Raw genomic sequence first — 24,034 nt, 5'->3', positions numbered from 1 at the left:
TTCACCATAATCTACAAAAGAACTACTTCCATGTCCCTGTTCTGCCGGTATTCCACAAGTGGCCCTCGTTTAGAAGAAGTCTCTCAGCTAATCCTGCCTTACACTGACCAAAGTTGGCAAAAGAGTTATCTATGTGCATGTGCGACTCCTAACGAAGATAGTATAGAAGGGAGATGTCTCACTTTGTAGCTAAAACAGAAACCCAACACACAGGGAGAAAATATGGTCTGCAGCAATGTGCAGTATAACAAAAATATGGTGCTTTTTTAAAATGAAGCCATGTAAACCTATTCTGGTACAAACTCAAAATACAATTCTGAACCTGAAAATGAGCATATTATGGGCATCTTAAAAAAAAATTATAAAATGGACATGAAAAAGTATTGATCAGCAATAGTGTTCAGTTGCAATGAGTTGCGTTGCATACATTTGTATTTGTCCTTTTTTATTCTATTACTTGTATGTGACCTTTTGGATCCTTGAGTCGTCCTGGTTTTTGAGTTGGCGGATTGCTGTGAAGAATAATTGCCAGTTTTCAATGAACAAGATCTTTTAAATTCAAAAAACAGCATAAGTACAAAGCTTTGGTCCTCTGTAGTATAAACCTCTTACTGAAGCCTCCTGGGGATGTCTCGTTTAGCAGAGTCACCGGCCCCAATCAGACCCGCTTCATCAGGCAGGATTTGGGAAAGCTGATTCATAATTGATGAATTGACAGTTTAGCTGTGCCAAAGAGAAATCGAATCAAACTGTCAAAGCAGAACTCTGCTTAACTTCCTTGAATTTAGGATGATTCAGAAGTATCGTAAGTTAGGTTTATTATCCTACAGTAGCCATTATTTTTGGATGTAGACAGGGGATGGGAAGGGTCAAACAATTAAAAAAGAAGGCCGGACAGCCTACGGATGTTAATATAACCTCAAATGAATGGGCTTTATGGGCCAAAGTTGGGTTCCACAACAGTACTGACTGTCTTGTAATGGCTGAGATGACTTTTTTATATAACATAGAATTATAATCAATTGTGACAATCTGTTGTTTTCTCGTCTGTTTTAGGGAGTGGTGCCACAGCAGTGGTTCAAGCAGCCTACTGTTTACCACGCAAGGAGAAGGTGGCCATCAAACGTATCAACCTCGAGAAGTGCCAGACCAGTATGGACGAACTGCTGGTAAGAAACACACAAATTGATGCATATTAGATCAAAAGTTTTTTTTGTATGCTACAGCCAGTCAAATCTTACATATAGCAGTTAACGTCCTATCATAGACAGAGCAGACGTCACTCAGTCAGACAGCAGCTACACAATGCACAAGAGCCACAGACACTTTCCTGCAAAGGTCGTTTTCTTATCAAACTTTGGAACAGGAACACACATCTTGTCCTGCACCGTAGCTTGTTGAACGAGCAACCAAGCAAACTTCCAGTGCACAGCTTTTTGTCAGTTTGCAAGCTTAATAGCTAATTAACTCTGCTGCTCAGTTACAGCACATTAAAGATGCAGTAGGTAAGGTGTATACAACTTTGTCATATTTGCTGAAACTGACCCAATGTTCGACTACATGAAGCAAAAAAAAAAATCTGGTTCCTCTGGCTACAGTCTGTAGTGTAATTTACAAAAATCACCAGTTTCCTGTTCAGATGCACCAATCGGGGGGGGGCTGGCTAACTGCGTGTCAATCACTGCTCATGCACATGCAGTCATTCTACCTTTTGGGGGGAGGGGCTTAGGGGACTGTTATGGGCTTTAGCAGAAACTGGGGAGGGACTGAGAAGTTGTTAATGTAGAATTCTTTTGGGCTAAATCCTGGTTATTTGTAATCCTACCTACAGCACCTTTAAACAGCATGTTAACATACCTGCGAATGCCTCGTCGGCCGAGTTAGATGCTGGCGTGGTCCTAACTCAATTCAATACCAATATCAACACACTGTTGGCGCAAGTTTAGTTACTTTGTCTTTCATTCTCTATGGCATAACACACTCAGCAGCCTGTCACATGCAGTCACTCAAACACAGAAACCGACACGCCCCTCCAGCCAACTGAGATGAAAAATGAGCATTCCTAATATTCCCTGAAAGTCATCCTTCTTTCTTTGGTTTAACAATTTAAAAACAATGAAAAATACATTTAAAAAACACATTGACATTTTTTGGACTACAAAAAGGGCTGACTAAATGGGATTTCAGTTGGCGTTGGAACATTTTTGTTACCTTGTTACCTTTGTGTGATCAAAGGGAGCTACTCCCTCACAGCACGAGATTTCATTTAGGGCTTTGTCTCTGTGGTTTTTGGATGGAGTTAGTTTCACCTCTGCTTTTCATTACTCATTTTCTCCGAGCCCTCTACCAATCATCCCTGTCACTTCAAAGGCTATTCTAGTTCTCTGGATTCTCTGAAGGAGAACCCCACTTACTGCAAGGAAACAATTAGACCCCTGTGGGACATCTTCCCGAAGGCTGTATGGTATCTTCTACCCAAAGGTGGGTAGAGTAGCCAAAAATTTTACTCAAGTAAAAGTACTGTTACTTCAAAATAATATGACTCAAGTAAAAGTAAAAGATCATCCAAATTTACTTAGTAAGAGTAAAACAGTACTTGATGAAAAAACTACTCATTAGTGAGTAACTGTTGATACGTCTGATTTATTTCTTAACACACACAATCAGACAGACAAAAATACAAAATAATCAATTTAGGCAAACTATTGTTCATCCAATCAATAAAATAATTAAATTAATTTATTTTACATAATAGCTTAGTGAGAGACTTGTCACATTAAATTTGGATGGATACTGCATGTGCAAACATACTGTGTGTTTAACCTAAGACAAAGATCCACCTCTCCACAGCGAAACAAACTACCGCTACGTCTACTCAGGTTAGATGTGGAGTTGTTGAATGCTCACATGTCCTTTTGTTTTGGTCGACACAGAAGACGCCGCATGATGTAAGCTGCTGTTTCGCACTTTTCCTAAAAGGTAACCATGCTTTCACTATGAGGCCGGGGGGGGTTCCTCCACGTCTGTGTTTTGCTACGACTGTAAGCTAACACGTCCCGCCCATAGATATATACCGGTCTCTGGTCCCGCAGCTGGAGCAACGCGTCTGGTCCCAGGACTGCACACACCGCGTTTGTTGAGTGGAAACGAGGTCACTGGTATAGAGCCTTAAGCGGAAGACTCTCTCTCTGGCAAAATAAAACATTAAGATGAGACGTACGCTGGGGTAAAAACAATGACGCGTAGAATACCAAAGAGTTAAAAAGATGTGTGTTGTTGTGTTTGACAGCAACCTCGTGTGAGACGGGGTAAGCCATCTGAATAGTTTGCTCTAGAACTCCCACGCAACTGGGCTCTCTGTACCGCACTGTGGCTTTCCAATGAAAGGTAGTTTTGAACAGATCCCTCTCATTGTAATTCATCACTTTACAGGACTCGTGACTTCATAGTTTTTCCTTCATGCACTCAGTTCCATGTAACTTCGTAGACTTAATGTCGAAAAAGAGTGAGATGGTCTAGTGCACAGATGAACGTCAAGTTCCACCTCCTGGGGTCTACACTGACCACAGAGAGAGATCTTCCCTTTCACCACATATCCATGAATAAGATATGGCTTTCCTGGGACAAAGCCTCCAAGTCCGGCCTGACGTCCTGTTTTTGATTTCTGGCATTTTATGACGATTTCGAATTAAGTCCTTTTTAGAATATCTTGTAACCGTTCCTCCTGTTTGTTATGCTGGCCTGATTTTACACTCAGTTCATGGAAAGCAGCGTAGACCCATAGCAGGGGGGCTCTGTTCCCAACCCCCAGCAGTTAAAGCCCTCTCCCCCAAGGGCTGATGAGGGAGCCATGGGTCCCTACAGCAGAGACTGGAACAGCCAGGAATCTGCACAATCGCAATGCGTTTAATTCAAACTGTTATGCATCATACATTATATCTTTTTCTTTCCCTTTTGTGCCTTTTTTCTGTTATTTGGGCATCCCATATCAAATGGCTGTTACATTTCTTTTTACACGCTTAATGAATTTTGTTTTTACATGCTCGGCAATATGAGCCCAAAGTGTTCATTTTCGTGCAAGCCTCTACTTAAGTGATCCTCACTGCTTCTACCTTCAGACTTCAATTGCAGACTGCTGAGACAGAGTTTCCCTATAATGCCGGTGGACGACCACTGCCTCGTGCCCTCTCCCCCCCTCCACCCCGCCGAACTTGTAATCGCAATTCAGATACATTCAGCTCAGGGGCGAATTATCACTGCCACGCTATATGAACACACTAATAGTTCGGACGATTAACCCCTCACGCTCCTATCCGTCCCGTCTTTCTCCTCCTCGCTATGCAAACATTAAGGCACTCCTGAGGGTCACTATAATCTCCCCGGATTGGAATGCTCTCTTGTTTTTATTCTCTAGATCCGTGCGATCCTCGCTCAGCCTTTCCCTGCAGTGGTGGTGAAATCAAGCTCGTGGACAGACTCAAACACTATTCTGGGAACACTGTGGACTTTTTCTATTACAACGGCCACAATTGCTGCGTTATAAAAAACCTCCTATAATATATATATATATATATAATTTCTACTATGTACTGTATATACATAAATATATTTTTTGTGTGTTTTTTAGGATCATTTGTCACTTACAAAGAGACCCGTATGGCTTGACTGGTGTGGATTATTCCACTAATTTTCATCTTAGGTAAGTGTTATTGTATTTTTCCGCTGCGTATCCTACTTTCCTAGCGTTTTAATGTTCCATGCTTAGAAATATATATATATATCTATATTATATATAAATATAGAATTTGTGCCTCCTCGGCATTCTGCAGTTGCGAGTGTTGCATTCCACCCCAGGTTATTTATCATCCGATACCCACATTATGATAGTGATCGAAAGCAATCAGAGCAAATACTGGATTAGTCTGTGGCGTTGGAAAGGACTGGAATCTTTGCTGAGTGGATACAACACAATACATATACAAATTTGTCTTCACTGCTTTCTTTTAGAGGTCATATTTTTACTTTTTGTTGAGGATTACTTTAATTTTGTGTAGGTGTCAAGTACGGAAACAGATTGTTTCAATCAAAGTACATGAGCTCAAGCTGTCAATCATATTTTTGAACACTCTATCATAATGTAATTCTCATAGTATTTTATCTAGTCTTCAGGACAATTCCGTTCCAGGAAAACGGACTTACCTTTTCAATGCATGGCAGGTTTGTCCATTTCCCCTTTTTTGTTTGCAGTTTTCCTTTTAAATAAATTTTTTTTAATTTGTTTTTCACTAATTTTCAATTAAGTGTCTTGAAAATGTGCATTGAAAGTGCATGTCAAACATATGTAGAGTAGCTGAAAAAAATATAATTTGTAACTACAGAGGGCCAAACAGGAGTGCCCTTCGTGGATGCCAACATGAAAGAGAGTTGGCGATGACGGGCTTTCGGTCCAACAGGGGGAGAGGCAAAACGGTTCGAGCTTCCTCACACAGCCCTGGCCTCGACTGGAAGATGGGAGCTGAGTGGTTTGATACCTTCGGTAAGTAGTTTTAATCTTTTTTAAAAAACTTTTGAATAGCAAATAGTCTTTTTTTTTTTAAAAGGACAATCATTAATCAGTACCACATGGATTATTGAGATGTGGAAATACTGTTTAAGTATTAGTTGCACTGATTCCTTTTATAGTTTTGTATAGATGATAAGTGCCTTAGCCCTCATATTAGTTTATAATCCTGGTTATTAATAATAGATATATTATAATTTTTCTCTAAAGATTGACCCTGATGTATCCTACTTAGGCACCTGGTTTACAGCGCTGGCATAGGAATGACCCCAGAGAGAACATGAAGTTCAACATGATCAAGCAAGGCCTCGACTACGCACAATGTATGTTTGAGAAGATGCATGAATTGTAAGAGTAGTTTTCATTCCCTTTTTAGTTTGGCGCGTTTGCATTGTTAGCTTTACAATGATGGTGATGACACAAGGACCATGTTGAGAAAGGCGTAATATCGAAATTCAGTCACAGTTAGTCATTGTTTGGCTACCCATGCATCTGTTTTAGGGTGACTATGTGCGGCTGTGGGTGGCCTGAGCTGCAGGGGATCGGGGGAGGCTACTGCCACACCTTGCGCTCAGCACCGGCTTCCGCTTCACATGCTCATGTGTCCCTTGTGAGACCTACCCCGCCCCCCATCGTCACGGCGCCTGAATGGAGCATACCCTTAACGAAACCGGTGGTGTTAGAGAAAAAGGAAGTTGGATAGTATTATTGCTTCTACTGTTTAAAAAAACCTTTTCTATCCGTTTTGTCTATTTCACTTTTGTTCACTCACTTCAAACATAATACTATAGTAGTTTCTTTATATATATTATGTAATAATAATATTTTTTTAAGTTAAAGACTTTTTCCGACCCGCTTTCTTTTAAACCCTCAAATTAACGGTTGGAATCCTTTTTCCCCCAGATGGCACAGGGTCTTCACCCAAGGAAAGAAAGGCCCTCTAGACCCCCAACAACATCGGACAAGGCATTGATTTCTATTTCTCCAGAAGCAAAAACCTGTGATCTTTCTGAAAACAAACACGAACGTGTGGATTGAAGCTCCTATGAATGCAAATTTTTTGTTTGCTGTAAAATCTGTGTGCACACGGTCATACTGAGTCAAGGAAGTTGTCTGATTAGAATTTGTGGCAATACTCACATCTTGAATACTTGAAGGTTTTCTGATTTCACATCATTCGCGAGGTGATGGCCCCCATAACGCCTTTCATGGACTTGTTTTCTCTTAGACTGAGCCACAATGAAAGTCCCGCTGGGGGTTTTCCAGTTTTGATGGCAGTGACTAAGCTGTCTGCTCCTGTTTGTGTGTGCAAATTGTTTTCTTTCAATCCTTCTGCCTGTTTGGATACCAGTTCAGAGGTTGCCGATTTGTGGCAGTGAACCAAAAGAAAATGCCAATTGATTGGTATTTCTATTGTGGTGAGTTTGTTATGCATGCAAGTGAATTGCACCTTTTTCATCTAAGACTGAATCTATACATCTATTTCAGTTTTGTTCTGACATATTTCTCAAATAAGGGATAGAGCCACGCTGTCAGGGACATGTGGTTGGAGTGTAGTCCAAGAAAAGCGAACAGAAACCAGCGTATTTTTTCCGCCAAGTATTATGTAATGCCCGCCGCGCACGCCTTCACTTGTCGGACAAAAACTCAGTTTCTCGTCCAACCAAAGCCGCTTCGTGTTGTGTGTGGTATTGTGTGTGTGTGTCGCGCGGACGCGCGTCTGGTGAGACGCGTGTGCACTCCCCGTGTGACGCAAGTCCGCATCATTTGACCCATCACTTCCTGGTTGGTTCTCAGGCTGTGCGGACACAAGAGAATGGTGATACTTCTAGACTCCTGATTCCTTTACAGGGTGTTGTTTTGTACTTTGACTAAAGCTCGTACTCTCCGGAGACTTTCGAACTGCGTGTTCGATTCCGAGTTGACTGGTGATGACGTAATACTCTATTGCACTGAATGTGACTGTGAGGAAAAAGGTTGGCACGGTACCTGACCAAGACACAGTGGCACGCGGACTGTGCATGGCTGTTCGCAGAGGGTACCATGGGCTTCATTACCTCTGAAATAAAAATCACACACGTCCCAAGCACCACTAAAACGGTCATGAGAGATCTGGAACGCTGAACTCCGATCGTACGGTGGGGAAGCTGCTGTCAATCCTGTCAGGTTGTATCAGGTACATTGGAGGACCCCGTCCTTTCATAGTGCGTTGGTGGTCAGTCATGTTCGCTTTTAGATGCTTATTCTTCATTAATACAAACACATACTCCACGTACTAAGGTTCACAGCCACAGGAAAGGTATATTTTCAAATCGCCGTCACGTTCCACTGTCGGCCACTTCAGGAAATGAATTCCTGAATTTCCAGATTCCAAAAAGTATTTTGCAAAACGTTTCTTTTTTTTTTTTAAGGATTTATTTTGTTGGGCATTTAGCCTTTAATTATAGGACGAGTTGAAGATATCATGAAAAGGGAGAGAGATGGGGGCATGAACATGAGCAAAGGGCTGCAGGCTGGATTCGAAACCAGGGCCGGCTGCGTCGAGGGAGTAAACCTTCTAACCATGGGCACCCAGCTCATAGCAACGAGGCTATACGGTGCCCAATGTAACGTTTCTGGGTATGTCTTGCTAAACATTAAACTCCCATTTTTTCGGTACAATTGTGGCTTAAAAATACAATTCAGATAATCAGTTACGTTTTCGTAATTTTTCTATAAATCCGTCTGGTAATGTACATTCTATCTAATTGTTCTTTACGTGGTTGTTTGCACACATGTACGTCTTTGTACCAGATGGGATGTCAGCGAAGTCTTGTAGAACCTCGAAGGAAGTAAGGCTGAAGCCCCCACCTTCGTCCCTGGGTGGAAAGCTGTTTTTCCACGACACCCCAGAGAGAGTTGGTATCACCCTGGAGGATGACCCTGTCGGTACGGTCATTATTTACATGTCTTGTTTTTGTTTCTCATCAAGAAAATTAATCCCTCCCCGAAACGCGTCTAAACTCTGGTCAGTCATTTATACGTTGCTTCAGAAAAGCATGCTTTACCATGATTCGAGCAACTATATCGTGCTTCTCAAAAACAGTTGTATGGCATTGTTTTGCCAACATAGTGTCCTTTAAAGGTAAATATACCTTTCAAATTCCAGGAGGTAAACGTTCATTCTGTCAGGGCATAATAATAAGCCGGGTCAAAAATGAAAACAAGTACATTTACAAAGAGACTGTACTTAACAAAGATAATTCTGAGGTATTCTACTTTATTAAGTATTTCGAGTGGCTGCTAGTTGTTGTATATTGTATTTTTAAGTCCATTGCTTTTTCTGACCACTGCGTTTACAGTTCTTGAGATTAAACTTTACACACGATAATTGAAGAAAAGTGAAATAAAATAGTGTAATATTAACCGTACATAAAATATACAAAATGTTGCAATGTTTGTAATTTAGTTATTTAGCTAAGCAGACGCGTAATAGTGATAGCAGTGATATCGCACAGGAAAACGCACCCAAACTGGTGGAACGCTCCAATCCTGTGTCCACCTGTGTCCAACCTGTGTCAAACCTGTGTCCAACCTGTTGTCACCGTGTCCTAATCTACAGTCATCCTTAATCACGTCCACTTCATCATGTGCACTACTGCACCGCTCAGTGATCAGTCTTGTGGTCTGATATGCTATTGTTTGCTTCTGTGAAGAGAATATACTATATATTACTTGTGTTTGTGTGTGTGTGTGTGTGTATAGTTATATATTAATATATATATATATCTATATATATATACCTACACACACACCATACTGTATGTGTGTGTATGTACAGTATCTAAACTACCCATCTAAAAGATCTAGTAGTTATCCAGGATATACCCATCATATTAGATATGGTATTAGTTTGTGTAGGGATGTCGATGTGTATATAAATATATATTAATATATATTATGTGTATATGTCTAATCTCCTCGCTTCTGAACCGATTTTTTCCAATTTTTTGTGTGTAAATTTAGCCGCTATTTAATATCTAGTTAAACTGTGGTTATTGAACTAATCTCGCTGAATGGAAAACAGGTCTCCTGATCTGTTTGATGCCTTCATGCTGCTAACTGCCAGAGTGACGTTGAGTTTGTCCATGAGCTGATTCGCGAGCTGGACAGACAGAGTACAAGCTGAAGCCTGTGTTTTTGTGACAGAGATGTCCGCCCGTGAGCACCTGTGATGGACCTCACGGAACTAATAGAGAAGAGTGGGGATATGGACATGCATACGTTTTCCGGGACTATTCTGGTGATTAGGCCAGTACAAAAAACAAGGAAGCCAAGACCTAGTCCGATGGATGGATGGAGATGGATATGGATGGATATGTGACTGATGTTATTTATTGTTTACCTTCACTCTACCTGGTCTGGCTTTAACGTGTAAAGCGGGGTGAGGTATGAGGGTTTGTCCAGAAAAAATCTGGAGGTATGAGGTTTTCTGCCCAGCAGTTAGATATTCTACTCTCATTGGTTTCTACAATCATTGTCTGGCGAAAAGCAAATGTGAAAGTTCACAGATCAAAAGAGATAAAAGTTTATCTCATGACAGAATCCCCCTTAAAAAAAACTTTGAATTGCAGTTTCATTTTTTAATTAGATCTAAAAGGCCAACTGAGAGCAATACTGAAGTTTGCTCTCTAAATCTCCCTAATTTTTATACTTATTAAAATATGTTGACTATCTGTACAGGTGTAAGAAAGGACTGGTGGGTGGTGACTTTCGTGAGGATACCTTGAACGAGCGATGCCTTGATTTCAGCCAAGTTTGCTCTCAGCCTCTGTTACCGGTAGTTACATTTTTTGCTATGTTAAACAGCTTCCTTTTTTTTGACCATACGCCGTCCATTGCTTGTCACTTAACTTTTTATTTTTTTCTGCTGTTTCAGGAGCCGAAATAAACGGCTTATTCCGAGTAAAGGTACAATCAAATCAAAACGAGTATCGCAGGCATGTTTACGCTTCCCTTACCCATATGGTGACTCACACCCGGCCTCCCCACACAAGCTCTGGTTTTGGGTTAGGTGTCCAAAGCTCTCGCTCTGCTGCCATAACTTTGGTCCAGGGCAGTTCTTTTTTTTATTTTTTTTATCCATCAACGGGGATGGGAAACAATGTACCAACAATCACAGGTTAAAGTTATATGGTCTGTTGCGCCAACTGTGATAGTTGTGACTATTGTTGTGTCCTATGAAGAGACAATGATTGTTTACATATTATCATTATGTAATCAAGCTGCAGACAGTACCCAAATATCAGCAAAGTTTCTGTCATGCACACACCATAATATAGTTTCAAAGATAACATAAGTTGCTTACCTGCGCGGTTATGTAGTTATGCAAGTTATTAACGGGCGAGGAGTATGTGTTCGTATTGGGGGTGGTTAGCATGTGTGAAAAATTTCTTTTCTTGTTTTTTTTGGTTTCACGGCCATTCCTCTTATAGTCAGTATCTAGATTGAGATTGGAGGCGCAAGAGAAGAGTATGGTGATTCTTCCACTTGTTACAGTTTTGACGGACTGATGACAACTGCCTTTCCTCTCTCACTTTCTCTATTGGTTGCCAGGATTGCTTTACATTGTTGTACTTTTGTATGGTTGCTTTTGAAAATTTAATAAAAGTAAGTTATTTACCTCGCAATAAATGGTCTGCATTATAGTTCCCTAAAAAACATTGACCACATTTTTCAAGGCGAAGTTTCTTTTCTTAAAAAAAGCATTTGTAGTAGAAAGCCCAGTATGTGCTGATGTTCTCCACCATGTGCGCCATTGTGCAAGTCTCTGGATGTCTATAAGATTAAACTCGTTGGCCAGTTCATTTGACAGTTATTTGCTCGTGAAAACATCCAATCACAGATTCCAGTGGTAATGTGAAACTGTCCAATCAGAGAACGAGGGGTTTTGTCCGGCGCATCTCCTCCATTCACCACACTTGTTTTATAATGTTTTACCCTGGTGATAAACCTGTCAGGCAAACAGTACTACCAATTTAATTTAACTTAACTGACTCCTCAATTCATTGTTTCTGGGAGAGGAGAGCGTGAGAGTGCGATGTGAAAATTTATAGCAAACATTTGCGTTTTGCTTTCTGTAAGAGAAGACTGATGCCTGCAGGACTACCGCTGGGCAATAAATGACTCACAGTTCAGTGCCCGCCATTAAAAAGTGTGGCGGTAGTAAACAAAGGCTGATCGGGTTTTGGTTATGGTTTACCCAAATATTAAACAATCTTTGTGTATGTAATTAATAATGCAGACACCTAATATGTATATATTTAAGGCGTTGTATAGCTGTTGTTTAAACACGTCCGCTGTATGTATGGACACTGTTTAATTCAGCCAGCCATGCCAATAATTGCTCTTACGACTAAAGTGGATTCAGGAGCACGTCCCACACTCAATATGTCCGCCAGGAAAGTCCACATTGCTCAGTAGGAATGCGGTAGGCGGGGCTGACTACGCTCGTGTCAAACTTTGGAATGACAGGAGTGCTGCAGGATTCGCAAAGAAGGGGAAGTTGTTTCGCGTGTTGGTCGTGTTTTACTTTGACTTGTTTTACGCACAGTCTTTGATTCAGTCATCTTTCTACAGATCACGGCCTCGGCAGGACTCCTCACCATGTCGGAGGACCTGAGCTCCAAACCTGGTCATCAACAAAGATGATTATGAGCTACACGAGGTGATTTGTAGTATGTCTCCTTAGCTTGTTAGCTTAAACGTCTGTTTAACCGACAGTCCTATGATGTCTGCTTATCACAGTTGTACATAGCGAAGCTCTAGCTAATATCTTCCAAGTGTAAAGCAAGGCATCTTCTTCTCCAGAGTCTAGGTTAAGTCATCACGTTTGGCAACTTGGCAGTCGTACCCGGCGGTGGTGTGACTTGGAGTCAGTGAAGTGTTTTCCAGTGAGAGCGGGTAATTCACCCCGTCACTGGAGCTGTGCCGAAATCGTAAACGAGCGGTGTACAACGGTAACGTTGTCGTCTAGTCGGCACGACTATGCTAGAAAAGAACCGCTTTCATGAACAATCTGTTATCATTAATGTAAACAGCTAAGCTAAAAGTCTTACATTCGGATAGAGGCGTATCTATGAAATACAAGAATTGTAACTATATGTAATTTCAATTTGTCAGTTGTTGGTGGATTCAACTGAACGTGACTTTTACAATAACAGTCTAGAAGTTATCTTTGATTGCTAAAGCAAAGCATGTCAGCCATGTTAACGTTACTGTAGATCAGTGACTTCTCAACGTGGGGTCCAGGGGACCGTCCGTGACGCTCAGACCAGGGGGTCCGGAATTTTTTTCAGATAGCCTATACATTTAAATTACATGACTTTATTATTTTGTACAAAGTTCTCATAGTTCAATTAATAATATTTTGATATTAAATCTATAATAAGTTTTAGAAGTTACTTTGTAATCTAACTTCTTAAATTTCCCTTTTTTTATGTTCTATACTAAACTTAACACTTAAAGTGTTAGAATATGCTACGTCAAATTATTTGTTGTGGTGTGTGTGTGTGTGTGTGTGTTGTGTGTGTGTGTCTGTGTGTTGGGTGTGTGTGTGTTTGTGTGTGTGTGTGTGTGTGTCCACCTCCATTCCTAATTAAAGTACACTGATTTCAAGAACAGAACTTTTTCCAAAACACTTCGTGTGCCAATGCAGAGTCCAGAGATTAACTTCATGGTCCTTCCCGACTAGGGTTTGTTTTGGGCAATTTACTGCCTGAATTAGTCCCAGTATGCCACAGCTCTTTGGAGAGGATTAATCAGTATTAGAGGCTCCTTACCATGTCCCTCACGAAAACTGGGAAGCTGATGTATCATTGTGGGTCAACATCAAATAAATATACTTTAGTTCAACCAGTCTACATTAACATACACACATTTAATATTGTTGAGGCTAATATAGTCAGAAGGTTTTCGTTTTTTTTTAACACAAAATTGCTTTGGATTTGGCCACAATTATTTTAGGTGAGATTCACACCCCTGGAATCAATGGTGGCCCATACCGTGTATTACACCTTTCTGTGCAGTGCACACCGGGTGAGTCCTGAGGATGACTTAGGGTTTGCCTGTCCTGGAATAACACTTTTTACTTTTGAAGTTCTGAATGTACACTGACCCTGTCCTACCTTTCGCGCTGACTTTGTTTAGGAGGACAAAGGCAATAATACAAAGGAGTGTCTAGCATATAGCCAAGTATTGTCCCCGCAAATCACGACTTTGTGCCTTTGGTTTACTTTACCTTCGTGGTGTGTGCTTCCTGTACAGGGATCTGTCTGGTTATAGAGGGTCCGTTCTTGCAGGCAATAAATTACCTTTTTGTGTACTTTTACTATTCTAAATTCTCAGTTTTCTTGGAAAGTGGTGATTTGAGGCACCCCACAGATAACGCCCTGCAATTTGGCATGGACACAGATATGACCCCTCTTGTAGAAAGAAACCAGTTGTGTGCATGTTCCTACACAGTTTGTGGCCAAAATTCTTAGCATAGGTCTGCAGCATGCTTAGGGCAAAGATCATGATTATCGTCCAAGCTTTGGAAAGGAATGTGCAGTCAGCCCTTCTATAGATTCTTTTTATATCATCTAAATCAGCAGAACCCACTTGTGAGGCTGTGTTCCCAGGCTCGTGAATAAGTTTGGCATCTGCTTCTGTTCTTCACCTAGAAAACAGTATTGGATCTTTCTCTCTCTCTCTCTGCCCTCTCAGACAGTCATTGCTTGTTTACCCATATACTAAGACATAGGGCTGGTACACGATCCAATATTTTACGCATACGCCCGAGCCGAATTGCCTCTAAAGTATCGAAAAAATGCCTTGTATTCAATACCCAATTTCAATACTTTTTTTTATTATTATTTTTTTATAGGAGTAAAATCTCAATAGCCAATAAGCTACAGCATGCTCTACCAAGATCTAATAATGTTTGTGATTGGCTGTCTAACGTTACACGTCATAGAGGACTCTAAACATAATACAAAGATTTGTGCCATAATGTGTAATGTTGTAATTTGTTTTTGCTTTATTAAATTGGTATTGGGGGGAAAAAAAGCATCGTTAGGAAACGGTAGTCGAAATCACGGTATTGGTACAAGTACTGAGAGTTTCTGACGACCCCAGCCCTATTACTTTAAGTCAGACAGCGAGTGGGCTGTGTGTGGTGTTTTGGAGTGTGTATCCGGGGAGGAGTGTGGTAGTAAAACAAATGCAGTTTAGAATAGGCCTGCACGATATTGGAAAAAATCTGACATGGCAACATTTTTTCCCCCTGCGAGAGTATATATATATTATATTGCGAATATAAAAAGAAAAAGTAATTTTTAAAAGATGGACAAATAGCTCTGTTTGAAATAATAAATCATCTCTACTACGCGTAATATTGTAGGTGGAGTGCTCTAAAAAAAATGAAAAAGGATCTTTTCCTACAAAAGGATTTGCTTCAACATCGCAACGTCCTGCAATGTGACTATCGCGCAGGCCACATCGCGATGTTGATGCTAAAACACATATCGTTCAGCCCTAGTTTAGAGTAGGTTACTTCACTTACCACATTAGAACAGGCTACTCTGTTTGTATTAGAAGTTATATGAATAGACTTTTTTTTTTCGTTTTTCTTTTTAAATGTAGAGCTTCACTGATTGCAGCGCCAGGTAGCATTGCTTGGGTGTGTCTTTCTTTAAACTGCTTATGGCATCACTGATTTAATGTACGTTTTGTGATATTGTAATTCTTCTCACAGTCGGTTTTTTCCCACCAGAACGTACAGTCAAGCACATGCACACTTGTAGGAAATTGTAACTAGAGCATGAGACCTTCTTGTTTTCCCAGCACAATCTCAGTGCAAGGAATCCCACATAGAGTCACAAAAACCTAAAGCCCAATAGCCACTAGATGAGCTAAACCACTACAACAGACTCCCAGCCTAAACCCACCTCTGCCCATCTCACTTAACTGTTGGAGAGACTGCCTGATGTGGCCTCAGCTCTTCTCCTCAGCTGGAAGTTGGCGTTTTGAGGATGGCGTGTAGCATGCCCAGCAGAGCTATTGTTTGGTAACTTCCCCTGAAAGAGGACTTGTTATTACATGGTTCACCACCCACTTCATTTACCGTACTGAGCATTGGATCATACTGACAGAGCCCATAGGAAGAAAACAAAGTACAGCTTGCTTTCTCATTCTGATCAGACATGATCATTCCGTTGGCAACTGTGGACTGGAAACTTCTGCTCCCACTGTTTGTAATCCACCGGCAACCAGTTTCTCCCTGTTACTTGTCCTGGCCCTCGATGGTTTAAACTCCAGTTATGTTCTCCAGCAAACTTAGCGCAATTGCAAACCGCCTAGGCCACCACGTCTCGAATTTTATGTCCACTTCAAAATGTAGGCCAGATGAATTTTAGAACATTGCATCCTGGGATATCGGAGGAATGCACACTAAGGCAGAGGCTACCGTGAGATCAAGCTGTGTAAATTTCTTTTTGTACCTTTTTTAAATATGTGTGATTATCAGCCAGTGTGCAGAGGAAAGACGTCAGGGCAGGAGAGCAAAACTGGGACTGCTTTTGCCGGTGACCTACTACTCAAGTTAATTTCAAACACAACTAATCTGATAAGAGATTTTGTGCGGGGCACTATGTACTTTTTTGCAGTTAAAAACAGAACCCGGCTTTACCTAGTCAAATATATCACCTTTTCATGTGGCAAATATCTTAGGTATATTTATTGGAGTCTACATCTCCTGGAGTCTACTATCTCCTGGAGTTACAGCTCTTTAATGAAACCTCGAGATTTAAATTGCCTCTTGGTATATATGGTCTTTGAGCCCTTTTAATGATTTTAATTAAGTTACGCTGTTGTCCTAAGTAGCTTATTTTTCTGTTGACTATCCTTTTGTGTTTTGCTGTCTTGTTCTTATTTAATAGACTTCAGAGGTGCACCACATATAGAAGGATGCAAACATTCCATACGTTGATGCAACTCCTAAAGAGCAAACGTGTCAACTTACAGGTTAATGGCAAAGCCTTCACTGAGTTTAGGGTTGAACAGTTCACTTCATTGTAAGAACAAAAAAACTCTGAATCCCATTCACACATTGCCAGGTTGAAGTATAACGCTCATGACTAAGGCTTCCCATGCAAACTTGAGAGTTTGAGGGAAATGCTCAGAAAACATTGGCTGTTTTTCAAAGATCATGATTGTTTTGTCTGTTTTCCCCACAGGTGGGCCGGCTGCAGTTTTTCTTCTACATTAGACATTACATCTATCGCTTAACAGATTGTTGCACTTATAAAGAAAGTTGTGAAAAGAGGAAAATCCAAACAAAGTCACATTAAACACAAATTACAGAGCTAAACTTAAACTTGCAGCAAAATGTATATTAAGATGGAACGGGAAATTGAGGTCTTTGTTATCCTTGTATTCTTTGATCCCAAAAGAAAACTTTTGAGATCAGTTGTAGCTCTAGATTGCTGAATTGCTGGGATAATGTTATACTGAACAAAAAGAAGTCATCTGCAGTGTAGTGCTGACATGCTTTTGTTTTGTTTCTGACACACCCAAGGAATAAAAAACAGCTGCATATTGCAGTTACTTAGTGATATTTTTCTGAGGCTGTTTACGTAGTTATCTGAAGTGAAAATGGAAATGGGGGGGGGAAGGTAAAGTTGTCAGCTATGTCCAACACATTTGTCTGCCAGCTGGATCGTCTTTATTGATTTCACCTAATGGGGTAACTTAATACATAGATTTGATTTAGCCACTACTTCCAAAACAAGTGTAATGCTGTTTGCTAGCCTCGAAATATTGACAGAACTTTGAAGTTTTTTTCATCTGGTATTGTAAAAAGCTGACTGCTGTTTTTGTTTGTGATCTGTTCATTTATTAAGTAATTCACAAAAATAGAAAGAAATACACCTACTGCTTGATATGCAGCCTTTATATCGTCCATTAGATTAGATGTTGGCCTACTACTGTAGTACTTGCCTTTTTTGTGAGGATGACTCTTTTGTGTGCTTCCTTCCATTCGGATGGCGAGGGTGGTGGGGATGATGTCTGTGAGAATGCCGACTGTGATAATGTGGTTGGCTTATTTATGAGATAGACCACTTATGTGCATCATAGCATAATTCTCAAGTTACACTTTGGTAAAAACCTCAAAGGCCTTTTGAAGTATTTAACAATCGTAACTGGAGACAATGTTGAGACATGACTACTCTAGGCTGAAAGACCTTGTGCTAAGCTTCAAAGTAGCAAATAGCTACTTCTTAAAGAGCATCAGTTAACTAATTAACTCAATGTTGACTGGCTGGTAGAGTGGGCTTTTCAGTCTAATTGGGCTTGCAAGCATTGGTGCCATTGGCCTTCCTCCCCCCCCCCCCCACACACCACACACACACACACACACACACACACATTCACACACACACACGCCCACACCCCACACACCACACAAGCATTTTGCTCTCCAGCTGGTCCAGCCACCCTGACGACTGACTGTTTATTTGTGGGAGGAATTTACACTCCAATGTGCACAGGGCAACTGGCCCCTGTGGTCCAGCTAGGCTGTGCTGCCCATCACTGGCCAGCCTCCAGAGGTTTGTTTGGTATTGCTGGAGGTGGAGGTGGTGGAAGGGGCTGAGGATATATTTACAGCTCTGTTCAGCCCCTTACTTTGGAGCATGTGGTTGGATCTGCGATTACTTGGACGTGGAGTTGAGCAAGGCCAACTCCACATCATCAGAGGTTGCCAGTCAATAGTGCACCCACTGCAGCTGTAGACGTAGGCTTGCCCACCGAGTATACAACCATGGGTGATTAGTGTCCGTTACAGGGAATTACAAGGAAATTGCAATTTATTGGATTATTTTAGAGATCGAGAGTTTGTAGTTAATTTCAGCCTCAACTATTTGAATCGTTATGCTTTATTGTTCTCTGCTTCTCTCAACATAGCCGAAGTCATTATCTTGAATGAAAACAGTTTGTAAAAAATTGGTCACATCTCCAGGAAGGCTTTACTTCTTAATTAAATATTTATTTTTCTTAATATGCCCTTTTTAAACCTCCGTACTATACTTCTCAATGAAAACTCCAAACAATGGCGCACTTTGTTAGTATTTGGGCATAGCTAAAAGGCACAGGAGGTTAGGAAAGCTTACTGGATGGCGGGCTGTCTCACACGAAGCCTTTGCCAGAGGACAATGGGCTCCCAGCATTCTCAGGTGTGTGGTGTGTGTGTGTTGTGTTGTGGTGTGTGGTGTGTGTGTGGTGTGTGGGTGTGTGTGTGTTTGTGTGTGTGTGTGGTTGTGTGTGTTTGTGTGTGTTGTGTGTGTGGGTGTGTGTGTGTGTGGTGTGTGTGTGTGTGTGTGTGTGTGTGTGTGTGTGTGTGTGTGGGTGTGTGGTGTGTGGTGTGTGTGTGTGTGTGTGTGTGTGTGTGTGTGTGTGTGTGTGTGTGTGTGTGTGGTGTGCGCGTCGCGCGCCGGTGTGTGGGGCAGGAAGGGACCTTACAAAAGAAGAACAGCAGGGCTCCCTCTCCTGCGAGGATATAAAGCTTTTGCTCTGACATCTCACATATCAAAATAAAGATTAGCCCACTGTTGTAGGATTTAAGATTTAATCAAAAAAGTGTTTGCGGTGGTTAGACTTCCCACTGAAGCTATGATCCAATTAGGGATTGACCGATGACTGATACGGGCTGCGATTTTCTTGAGCCGTACTGCTTTGCTCCATCAATTTAAATCATGAAAATGTAAACTTCGCCACACTGGATTTGTTTTCGGAATCTGCTTGCCATTTCTTAAAAAATAAAAACAAAACACACTTCACAGTGTCACTTCTGCAATCATCTTACATTCAATCACCCAAATTATGTGTGCAATGTGCTTCGTGTGGATGGGTGCACTACATATGGTTATCTGTGCAAGGGTAAAGGTTTTCATCAACATCTACAACACAGCCTTGATGATGCACTGCTTGCTGACATATAAAGATATATACAATCAGGTCATCACAAATGTCCTTTTCAACACATTTAAAAATAAAATAAAAAAAACAAAAACCTGAACAGTAGCCATTGAAATAAAGTGCTTGATTTAATTTAAGACTGCACGGTGCTAGTGGTGGAGGGCAGTTGCATGGCTTGCACATGAACTGCAGCGTCTCCACACACAGAGCGCCTGTGGACCGCCTGTCTGTAATATGCGCAGCAGCCGCATATTGGCCGGCCATTCCCCATAAAAACACAAGTATCGGCCCAATATTCAATTCAATTTTATTTATAGATTAATTCATAACAAATTCTCTTGAGACACTTAACGATAGAGTAGGTTTAGACCACCCTAGACCACAATAATTTACAAGGACCCACAGTTGTAGTAGTTCCTTCCAGAACAAGCAACAGTGCGACAGTGGCAAGGAAAAACTCCTTTTTAGGAAGAAACCTCGGACAGAGCCCAGGCTCTCGATATATCGTTGCCTAAATCGGTCTATCACTAGTCCAATACGGTTTTAAAAGTGTCCGTCTTAAGTGCCCATATTTGAAAAGTAATCACTTTTTCTGGATTTGGGGACTATTTTGTCTCTGGTGCTTCCACATAAGGCAGGGCAATCATCGACGTTGTATCGATATCGCAATTGAGACTAGATATCGTTTAGATTTTGGATATGTGGTAGGTGTTGTCTTTTCCTGTTTTACTGGCTGCATTACGTAAGTGACGTACTTTTCTGAACTTACCAGACTGTTCTAGCTGTTCTATATTTACCTTTACCCCACTAAGTCATAATCATTTCTGGAGAATATTTATCAAAATCTCATTGTGTAAATACGTTTTGTTAAAGCACCAATAGTCAACCCCACAGTATCGTCGCAATATCGATGTTGAGGTTTTTGGTCAAGAATATTTTATTTTCTCTGTATTGCCCAACCTTCTTCCACACCATACAAACATGGAAAAAAAACTATCCATGCTGTTTTGAATGAGATACGAGTTTCTGAATACTCTGCTTTCACTCTCGGGGTGAGCTGTTCAAAATCTGCATCTTTCTTCGTCACTAGCCGAGACGAGGTGGCTACCTGAGCATGCTAGCTTGTTCTCAATGGCACAAACACTGCTACAACACACACTAGTTCACCATAATCTACAAAAGACTACTTCCATGTCCCTGTTCTGCCGGTATTCCACAAGTGGCCCTCGTTTAGAAGAAGTCTCTCAGCTAATCCTGCCTTACACTGACCAAGTTGGCAAAAGAGTTATCTATGTGCATGTGCGACTCCTACGAAGATAGTATAGAAGGGGATGTCTCACTTTGTAGCTAAAACAGAAACCCACACACAGGGAGAAAAATGGTCTGCAGCAATGTGCAGTATAACAAAAATAGGGTCTTTTTTAAAATGAAGCCATGTAAACCTATTCTGGTACAAACTCAAATACAATTCTGAACCTGAAAATGAGCATATTGGGCATCTTAAAAAAAAAATTATAAATGGACTAAAAAGTATTGATCAGCAATAGTGTTCAGTTGCAATGAGTTGCGTTGCATACATTTGTATTTGTCCTTTTTTATTCTATTACTTGTATGTGACCTTTTGGATCCTGAGTCGTCCTGGTTTTTGAGTTGGCGGATTGCTGTGAAGAATAATGCCAGTTTTCAATGAAAAGATCTTTTAAATTCAAAAAACAGCATAAGTACAAAGCTTGGTCCTCTGTAGTATAAACCTCTTACTGAAGCCTCCTGGTGTCTCTTTAGCAGAGTCACCGGCCCCAATCAGACCCCGCTTCATCAGGCGGATTTGGGAAAGCTGATTCAAATTGAGAATTGACAGTTTAGCTGTGCAAAGAGAAATCGAATCAAACTGTCAAAGCAGAACTCTGCTTAACTCCTTGAATTTAGGATGATTCAGAAGTATCGTAAGTTAGGTTTATTATCCTACAGTAGCCATTATTTTTTGGATGTAGACAGGGGATGGAAGGTCAAACAATTAAAAAAGAAGGCCGGACAGCCTACGGATGTTAATATACCTCAAATGAATGGGCTTTATGGGCCAAGTTGGGTTCCACAACAGTACTGACTGTCTTGTAATGGCTGAGATGCTTTTTTATATAACATAGAATTATAATCAATTGTGACCATCTGTTGTTTTCTCGTCTGTTTTAGGGAGTGGTGCACAGCAGTGGTTCAAGCAGCCTACTGTTTCCACGCAAGGAGAAGGTGGCCATCAAACGTATCAACCCGAGAAGTGCCAGCCAGTATGGACGAACTGCTGGTAAGAACACACACAAATTGATGCTATATATCAAAAGTTTTTTTTGTATGCTACAGCAGTCAAATCTTACATATAGCAGTTAACGTCCTATCAAGACAGAGCACGTCACTCAGTCAGACAGCAGCACACAATGCACAAGAGCCACAGACCTTTCCTGCAAAGGTCGTTTTCTTATCAAACTTTGGAACAGGAACACACATCTTGTCCTGCACCGTAGCTTTTGAAGCAGCAACCAAGCAAACTTCCAGTGCACAGCTTTTTGTCAGTTTGCAAGCTTAATAGCTAATAAACTCTGCTGCTCAGTTACAGCATTAAAGATGCAGTAGGTAAGGTGTATACAACTTTGTCTTATTGCTGAAACTGACCCAATGTTCGACTACATGAAGCAAAAAAAAAATCTGGTTCCTCTGGCTACAGTCTGTAGTGTAATTTACAAAAATCACCAGTTTCCTGTCAGATGCACCAATCGGGGGGGGCTGGCTAACTGCGTGTCAATCACTGCTCATGCACATGCAGTCATTCTACCTTTTGGGGGAGGGGCTTAGGGGACTGTTATGGGCTTTAGCAGAAACTGGGGAGGGACTGAGAAGTTGTTAATGTAGAATTCTTTTGGGCTAAATCCTGGTTTTTGTAATCCTACCTACAGCACCTTTAAACAGCATGTTAACATACCTGCGAATGCCTCGTCGGCCGAGTTAGATGCTGGCTGGTCCTAACCAATTCAATACCAATATCAACACACTGGTTGGCGCAGTTTAGTTACTTTGTCTTTCATTCTCTATGGCATAACACACTCAGCAGCCTGTCACACTGCAGTCACTCAAACACAGAAACCGACACGCCCCCCAGCCAACTGAGAGTGAAAAATGAGCATTCCTAATATTCCTGAAAGTCATCCTTCTTTCTTTGGTTTAACAATTTAAAAACAATGAAAAATACATTTAAAAAACCATTGACATTTTTTGGACTACAAAAGGCTGACTAAATGGATTTCAGTTGGCGTTGGAACATTTTTGTTACCTTGTTACCTTTGTGTGATCAAAGGGAGCTACTCCCTCACAGCACGAGATTTCATTTAGGGCTTTGTCTCTGTGGTTTTGGATGGAGTTAGTTTCACCTCTGCTTTTCATTACTCTTTTCTCCGAGCCCTCTACCAATCATCCCTGTCACTTCAAAGGCATTCTAGTTCTCGTATTCTCTAAGGAGAACCCCACTTACTGCAAGAAACAATTAGACCCCTGTGGGACATCTTCCCGAAGGCTGTATGGTATCTTCTACCCAAAGGGTGGTAGAGTAGCCAAAAATTTTACTCAGTAAAAGTACTGTTACTTCAAAATATATGACTCAAGTAAAAGTAAAAGTATCATCCAAATATTACTTAGTAAGAGTAAAACAGTACTTGATGAAAAAACTACTCAATTAGTGAGTAACTGTTGATTACGTCTGATTTATTTCTTAACACACACAATCAGACAGACAAAAATACAAAATAATCAATTTAGGCAAACTATTGTTCATCCAATCAATAAAATAATTAAATTAATTTATTTTACATAATAGCTTAGTGAGAGACTTGTCACATTAAATTTGGATGGATACTGCATGTGCAAAACATACTGTGTGTTTAACCTAAGACAAAGATCCACCTCTCCACAGCGAAACAAACTACCGCTACGTCTACTCAGGTTAGATGTGGAGTTGTTGAATGCTCACATGTCCTTTTGTTTTGGTCGACACAGAAGACGCGCATGATGTAGCTGCTGTTTCGCACTTTTCCTAAAAGGTAACCATGCTTTCACTATGAGCCGGGGGGGTTCCTCCACGTCTGTGTTTTGCTACGACTGTAAGCTAACACGTCCCGCCCATAGATATATACAGTCTATGGTCCCGCCGCTGAGACGAGTATGGTCACGTGACTGCACAACGCCGTTTGATTGGTGGACACAGTCACTGTGTAGAGCCTTAAGCGGAAGACTCCTCTCTGCAAAATAAAACATAGATGAGACGTACGCTGGGGTAAAAACAATGACGCGTAGAATACCAAAGAGTTAAAAAGAAAAGTACGAGCTCATTGTAGCCTGATGATCGGAGTAAGAGTACAGTTTCTTCTCACTATCTACTCAGTACAAGTAAAGTATAGTGATTTAAAACTACTCCTAGAAGTACAATTTTTTCAAAAA

The 24,034-nt window shown here is 40.9% G+C and overlaps 1 protein-coding gene across 4 annotated transcripts in view; it reads left to right on the top strand.

Moving 5' to 3' along the window:
• The window catches only part of oxsr1b (oxidative stress responsive kinase 1b), a 69,721-nt gene that overhangs the window by 9,167 nt on the left and 36,520 nt on the right, over positions 1-24,034 (top strand). For 3 of the 4 annotated variants that reach the window (XM_032503628.1, XM_032503627.1, XM_032503629.1), the window contains exon 2: positions 1,057-1,169. In XM_032503628.1, the coding sequence (XP_032359519.1) occupies positions 1,057-1,169 (113 nt within the window). Of the gene's footprint in view, positions 1-1,056; positions 1,170-21,790; positions 21,855-24,034 lie in introns of those variants that run through there. The other variant, XM_032503630.1, reaches the window with a different exon arrangement.

The sequence above is a fragment of the Etheostoma spectabile genome, chromosome 22 (assembly GCF_008692095.1).
Source record: "Etheostoma spectabile isolate EspeVRDwgs_2016 chromosome 22, UIUC_Espe_1.0, whole genome shotgun sequence".
Classification (NCBI taxonomy): domain Eukaryota; kingdom Metazoa; phylum Chordata; class Actinopteri; order Perciformes; family Percidae; genus Etheostoma; species Etheostoma spectabile.
This window is presented reverse-complemented; position numbering and strand designations above follow the sequence as displayed.